At 48.9% G+C, this 6,932-nt stretch overlaps 1 protein-coding gene across 1 annotated transcript in view; it reads left to right on the top strand.

Annotated features, from left to right (window-relative positions):
• Positions 1-317: 317 nt before the first annotated feature.
• The window catches only part of GNAL (G protein subunit alpha L), a 194,435-nt gene continuing 187,820 nt past the window's right edge, over positions 318-6,932 (top strand). Inside the window, exon 1 of the mRNA XM_017498485.2 lies at positions 318-1,292. Coding sequence (XP_017353974.1) covers positions 929-1,292 — 364 coding nt within the window. The 5' untranslated portion in view covers positions 318-928. The remainder of the gene's footprint in view (positions 1,293-6,932) is intronic.

The raw sequence follows: 6,932 nt of genomic DNA, 5'->3' as shown, positions 1-6,932 counted from the left end.
ATATTCTGGATTAAGAAAATACAGTGTGCAATCTCATATTCTCATTTCAGCAAATATAAATAGTACATGGCAATTAATATGTGCTCGGTTTTTATTTTTAAGGGTGGAGATAGTTGAAAATGGTGTCGTGGACCAGACTCCAGAATTGGAGATTTTGTAGAGGTCAAAGGTATCATACTAATTAAAGTAAGGATAAAGAGTGTGCGGACATACGTGTAAGATAATGAGCAGAAAAGGGAGTGGCAAGGTGCACAGATCTTTGCAAGCAGTGTACTGGGGAAATTGAAGGCTTTAAAGCCACGGTCTCTATCCCTGCACCCGGCTTTCCGTCCTTAGTTACTGTGACTCAAGATCAAAGCCACACTAGTTTTCTAATTGCCGCAACTGCGGCTCCAGGTGGTGATGACTGCACAGCCACTGCGGCACTGTCCGCAGCTGCGCGCCGGACTCAGACGGCAATATTTACGGTACAGAATACCCGCCCGCGCAACGGTATTTACGGTAACGGGAACCAGCTTGCGCGGCAGTATTTACGGTAACGAAAGACAAGCCAGGCTGCTGTATTTACGGTAGCGAGGGCTGGACCGGCGGCGGCATTTACGGTAACGGGGGCCGGGCTCGCGGAGGCCGGTCGGCTGTGCCAGCTCTGGGCGTTATCAAGTGATCTCCAGCCAAGTCGGCCGCCACCCCCTGCACTCAGCGAAAAATGCAAAATGGCCCTCTGGGGCAGTGAGGGGCCGTGGCCCTCGGTCCGGGCCCCCTGCACCCCCTTTTCGCAGCTGGCGGCCGGCAGCGCCGAACGGGGTCCGTGTGCAGCCCCCTCCCGCCCCTCCTCAGCGGCGCCAGCCTGAACCGGGCGCGGGAACCAGGCCGCTCTCGGCGACCAACCAGCCCTAGTCCCGCGCTCCCTGCTCAGTGCCGCGCCCACATGGGTCTGTGCTACAGTCTGCGACCGCTGCTTTTCGGGGGCCCAGGGGACGACCCCTGCGCGGCCTCGGAGCCGCGGGTGGAGGACGCGCAGCCCGCTACTGCCCCGGCCCCAGCCCCGGCCCTAGTCCGGGCGGCCGCAGAGGACACGGCCCGGACCCCGCTCCCTCTGGGCGGCGGCGGGAGCCCGGCGTGTGCTCGGCCCAAAGCGGACAAGCAGAAGGAGAAGCGGCGGCGCACCGAACAGCTGAGCGCCGAGGAGCGCGAGGCGGCCAAGGAGGCAAGGAAAGTGAGCCGGGGCATCGACCGCATGCTGCGCGAGCAGAAGCGCGACCTGCAGCAGACGCACCGGCTCCTGCTGCTCGGTAGGTCCCGGCCGCGCGGCCGGCGGACGCCCCGGGGACAGCGATCCGGGGCCGCGGGGGCAACGCTCCGGGGCCGCGGGGTCGGCGGGGACCCGGGAGCGGCGACGGGAGGTGCTCCTGAATCCTGGGACTGGCGGCGGGCGCGGACAGGCTACAGAGCGTTTACACTGTGGGCAGAATGGTTCCCCTGACCTAGCCGGGAGCACGCAACCGGCTGATTCTGCTCTTCTCGGTGCCTCGAGCTTTCTGCAGCTCGCTCGCTCTAATTAATAAGCCTCTCTGGGAAGTCTCCCCCTAGATTGATCGCCTTCCACAGGTCTAATCCCTGGGGATGTCTACCCAAGCCTCTCGCTTCCTGCCACACGAGGAGTCTGGCACTTTGTTTTGAGAATACAGATGAAAGGAGATTTATAAAGCCTTTTAGCTTGGCCGCAAAGCTTTTATTCCAGTCACGGTGTTGTGGGTGGGTGTGGCCTGCCTTTTGAGAAAGAACTTGAGCTGCACTTGCGTTTTACTGTGGAAGCTCAACCCTGGCGCAGGGAGGTTTGCTCCGCTTGAGGACCAGCAGCACAAGAGGGTGGCGAGCCCCAGCGTCCTGGCTCTGTAACTGCGTGCAAGAGGGCGGGAGCAGAATCCCAGCGTTTTCAAGGAACCAAATGCTTTCCTAGTAGTATTTTTCAGAGCTTAGCTATAGCAAGTACGTGTGCTCCTACGAGTTACAGAAAATATGGGTCTACCCGCTCTACCGAAAAATGGAGGGGGGGAACCCATTATTTCCTGATACTACTTGTTGCCTTTTAAATTTTAAAACAAAATAATAATAATTGGGCTTTTGAACCCAATTCTGTGAGATGTAAGGAATAATAGTTGTTCAGGTCTGTGCTCTCTTTTATGCCTGGGAAAAGGAGCTATTCCATGACTTTAGCAAGGTGCCTGCTTATAAGTGAATGCAACTTTCATTTATGATCTAGAATACAATAAATATTGAGTTTGAGAGGACTTGCCCACTGCAAGAATGAATAATTTAAAACAACATAAACCCAGCTGTTGTATCTGGTGAAATATCTGATTTCTAAAGCAAAGGGAAATGGTTTTGAAGACACAACAAAAAAACCGGTAAATACGCAGATTATCTCAACAGGGACGCGGGCTGAGCAGCAGCAGAGCTCTCCCCTCCAGTGCTGTCTTCCAGAATACGCAGAGCACGTGTTTCCAGAGGTCTGAGGATACAGAAGTGGAACTTTAAAATTTCATACCTTGTTAAACCACTATTGGTGTGTGAGGGCAAAATAAGTCTTCAGATATGCAAGTACTCAAAGTATACCCTCACCCACATATTTATCTGGAAAGAAACACCACCAACAACAAAATAGAGACAGAACGGTGGCTCATGCCTGCAATCCCAGCACTTTGAGAGGCCGAGGCCGGTGGATCACTTGATCTCATGAGTTCAAGACCAGCCTGGGTGACATGGTAAAACCCCGTCTCTACAAAAAATACAAAAATTAGCTGGGTGGTGCGCTGGAGACCCTGTCTCAAAAATAAATAAATAAATAAATAAATAAATAAATAGAGACAAGTCTCATGTGTTGGCCAGGCTGATCTCAAACTCCTGGCCTCAAGTGATCCACGCACATCAGCATCCTAAAGTGACAGAATTACAGGCCTGAACAACCACGCCCAGCCTGGAAAAACATTGATTAGAAATTATTCCAGCCAAAATTTTTTAAGTACATCAAATTAAAATAATTCAAAAGGGGAGAATCTTTTTAAAGCGGGAGAGAATTGTCATCTCAATAACTAGCAAAGAAGAATAAGACAAATAAGATCAGGAGTTATGACAATATGCTGTTGTTTTGATGTGATTATACAGTTGAACATAATTTTAAAATAATAAAAAGATATGGGAAGCTGAAAATGCTTTATATATAGTAAAAATAATTAGACTGTGAATCTGTGAAAAACAATGGGACTAGATATGGTCCGAAGAATAGAATGGTGAGCTCTAAAGAGTCAGCTTCTTGTAACACCTTTGAATGTACTCTTTAAAGACATCGTCTCGTAGCCTCATAGAGTTTGTATATCAGCATCATATCTGAAGTAACATTAAATCAAATGACTCACTCTATATGCTGCTTTTCCCAGATTTTCGGGGAAAGCGTATTGTATCCCCCACCCAAGGATATCTACACTAAAACACATACTGTTGACATTGTTTATTAGATTTTATATAGATTTGAGTTAAACACACAAAGGTTCTTGATTTTATTAGGCTTTAAAATGGATTTCATTGGAAATTTTTTAGTCAGAAACATGACTTATTGACCATTAATATCCTCAGATGATTGCCTCTGCTGCCATTGTGTTTAACAGCCATATATTCTTGTTCACTGACCCCATTCATTTGTTTATTTTGAAATGTGCACTGAGAGATGGGCATTGGATTCAGAGACCTCAGACTCAGTTCCAGAAGGTGCACTTGCTCCAGCGGTATCCTTTCTTTCTTTCCCCCCCACCACCCGCAGCACTTTAGGATACTGAGGTGGGCAGATCACTTGAGGCCCAGAGTTCAAGACCAGCCTGGGCAACGTAGTGAGACTTTGTCTCCAAATTTTTTTTTTTTTTTTGAGACACTTTGAGACAAAAGGTCTCACTTTGTTACTCAGGCTGGAATGCAGTGGTGTGATCACAGATCACTGCAGCCTGGACCTCCTGAGCTCAAGCAATCCTCCTGCCTCAGCCCCACAAGTAGCTGGGACTACCAGTGCACGCCACCACAGTTGGCTAACTTTTGTATTTTATGTAGAGATGGGGTTGCACCATGTTACCCAGGCTGATCTTGGACTCCTGAGATCAAGTGATCCACCCATCTCAGCCTCCCAAAGTGCTGGGATTACAGGTGTGGGCCATTGTGTCCAGTCAAGTGCACTTTGTCACCCCAGCCCCGCTAGTTTGAGGTGAGTCCCGTCTCCCATCGTGATGAGTCCTTGAGGAGACCTTAGAGTCCTCCAGTGGAAATGCCATTGTTTTTTCTTCATCTTTCATTGACGGTGTTCACCACCTTCCTACTGGGGAAGGGTCACCGCATTCCACCCAACCACCCCTTTAATATGATCCTTTTCCCAGATTGTTGTTCAAATTTTAAATGCTCGACTATAGATAGGATTTGTGTTTTTTACTTTTTTCAATTATTTCTTGTTATCGTTGGTGTATTTTCTATTTCTCTGTCTGGAATATATCTTTTAAGAAGGAAGCAATCTCTTTGGGAGATTTGCTGGTTTTCTTTTGTATCAGAATGCTGGCATGATTTTAATCTGTGTCTTTAGGTGATCTCAGAGGAGTTGCCTGGTGCACACATGCTCACACACACACACACACACACACACACACACAAAACACAGAAGGAACGTTCTTCACTCTGGGGTTTTGGTGACTTCTTTCCAAGTAAATGTCTCTTTCTTAATGAATGCAGAAGTGACCAAGAAAAGACAGCGGTTTTAGAGTTCTGCAGCCGCCTTGAGCTCATGCTTATTAACTTGCTGTCTTCATTTTTTGCCGCAGCCTCCTGTGGCACCGTGACTTTCAAAATCAAAAGAAATCCCAATATTCTGGCTATTCCTTAACGTTTCTGAACTCACAGAAGTGTGACACATCCTCACAGCCTTAAAGAGAATGCAGTGAGATTGTTGCGTTTGAGTCAAAACTTTTATGTTGTATAACTTGTTATAAACTGTTATCTCAATGATACTAACTAAAATTTGATAGACTGGAAACTGCCTTTGTTTATGTGAAGCCTAATTTCATCCCAGGGATTTAGCTAATTCTTTCACCTAGCAAAGCACCAGAAGTTCAGAGCACTCTGTCAAAAATGCTCTCTTGGACTTGCCAACCCTCTCATGTTTATTCACATGGTTAGTACTGGCCCTGAAAACAGACTCAAGCTTTTGTGGCTCCTGGTGCACAGGTGTGTCACTGGAATATATGAGCATTTTATGAACACTTCTTTCAACATTTGGGGATATCCTACAATCCACTAAAAGATGCAGAGGGGTGTGTGTGATGGATAGAGGATGGCACTGGAGTCAGACAGACCTTGTCAAGGCCCTTAGCACCTGTATCCTTCAGTTACACAAACTTAGGTAGACCCCCCCTAGAGCTTCAGTTTCCATTTCAGTGATAATCCTGATGCCACTGGCTTAGAGAGGAATACATGAAATTAACTGAAATGATGTTTATAAATTCACATGATGAGATCACACATCCTAGCAAAGCACATCCAGCCCCAGGTGCACACAGCCCACTGTGCGAGCCAGGATGAAGCCTCGCCAAACAACATTAGCCAGTGGCTACAAGGCCAGCTGGAGGCAGGTGCAACAGTCCAGTCAAGAGATGTGAGGAGGCTGGGCGTGGTGGCACACACCTGTAATACTAGCATTTGGGGGGACTGAGGTGGGCAGATCACCTGAGGTCAGGAGTTTGAGACCGGTCTGGCCAACATGGTGAAACCCCATCTCTACTAAAAATACAAAAATTAGTTGGGCATGGTGGTGGGTGCCTGTAATCCTAGCTACTCCAGAGGCTGAGGTGGGAGGATCACTTGAACCCAGGAGGTGGAGATTGCAGTGGGTCAAGATCATGCCATTGCACTCCAGCCTGGGAGACAGAGCAAGACTGAGGCTCAAAAAAAAAAAAAAAAAGAGAGAGAGAGATGTGAGGAGGTGACCTCAGTCAGATGCAGTGATGATGACAGGAGGGGCAGGCATGTCTGTGGGTGTGGGCAAAATGGAATCTCAGGTACCCGGTGGCTGATGAGATGGAGGGAAAGAGGAACATCTGGATGAAGGAATGTCACTGAACCCTCAGTAAAATGGTGAGGACATTCTCTGAGTGAGGAATTTAAGAGGAAGAAGCAGATGGAGGGAGAAGAGAACAGTGAGCTCCTGTCTAGATGTGTTGAGACTGAGGGGCCTTAGGTGTGCAGCGGCCAGTGGCTGGAGAACAGCTGGGCATTTGCCATTGGTCTCAGGGAGGCTGCAGAGCCAGAGATGGATGTGTCACCCAGAGCATTAGTGCACTGGCCAGGTTGGACAATCCACCTGGGGAGCACATGCCACCCAGAGAGTACACGTCACCCGGGGAGGACATGCAGAGTGAGAAGGGAAATGAGGAGGGCCCAGGATAGGAGGACTCCAGCCTTTCAAAGGGGGCTGGAGGGAGGAGAGCACAAAGAATGACAGACGGCTGGGAGCAGCCAAGAAAGGAAGAGGTTTGGGGAGGCAGGCTGTGGCCAGCGGTGTCAGTCGGGAGCTCAGGGATAAGGACGGCTGAGAAGGAATCCACTGGGTGTGCAGGTTCATAGCCTGGCAGGTGCAGGAGAAGGGACAGGACAACACTGAAGCAGCAACGGTGCCTGCTCTTGGGAGGACTTTGCTGCTAGAGAATAAACAGATGTGCCTACTCCTGCACCCTGTGCCATCCAGGAAACAGCCAGGAAGGTGACGGAGGAGACTGGAATGGTGAATACTCCTGGGGGTGAAGAGAAGAGGGCAGGAGAGGAATTGCTGATCTTTATTTGACTCCGGCTATGCGTCCACTTTCTTTTTTTTTTTTTTTTTTTTTTGGGAAGACGGAGTTTCGCTC

Source organism: Cebus imitator, unplaced genomic scaffold, assembly GCF_001604975.1.
Source record: "Cebus imitator isolate Cc_AM_T3 unplaced genomic scaffold, Cebus_imitator-1.0 Scaffold242, whole genome shotgun sequence".
In the NCBI taxonomy this organism is placed as follows: Eukaryota; Metazoa; Chordata; class Mammalia; order Primates; family Cebidae; genus Cebus; species Cebus imitator.
The sequence above is the reverse complement of the archived record's forward strand: the minus strand, read 5'-3'. Positions and strand labels throughout refer to the sequence as shown.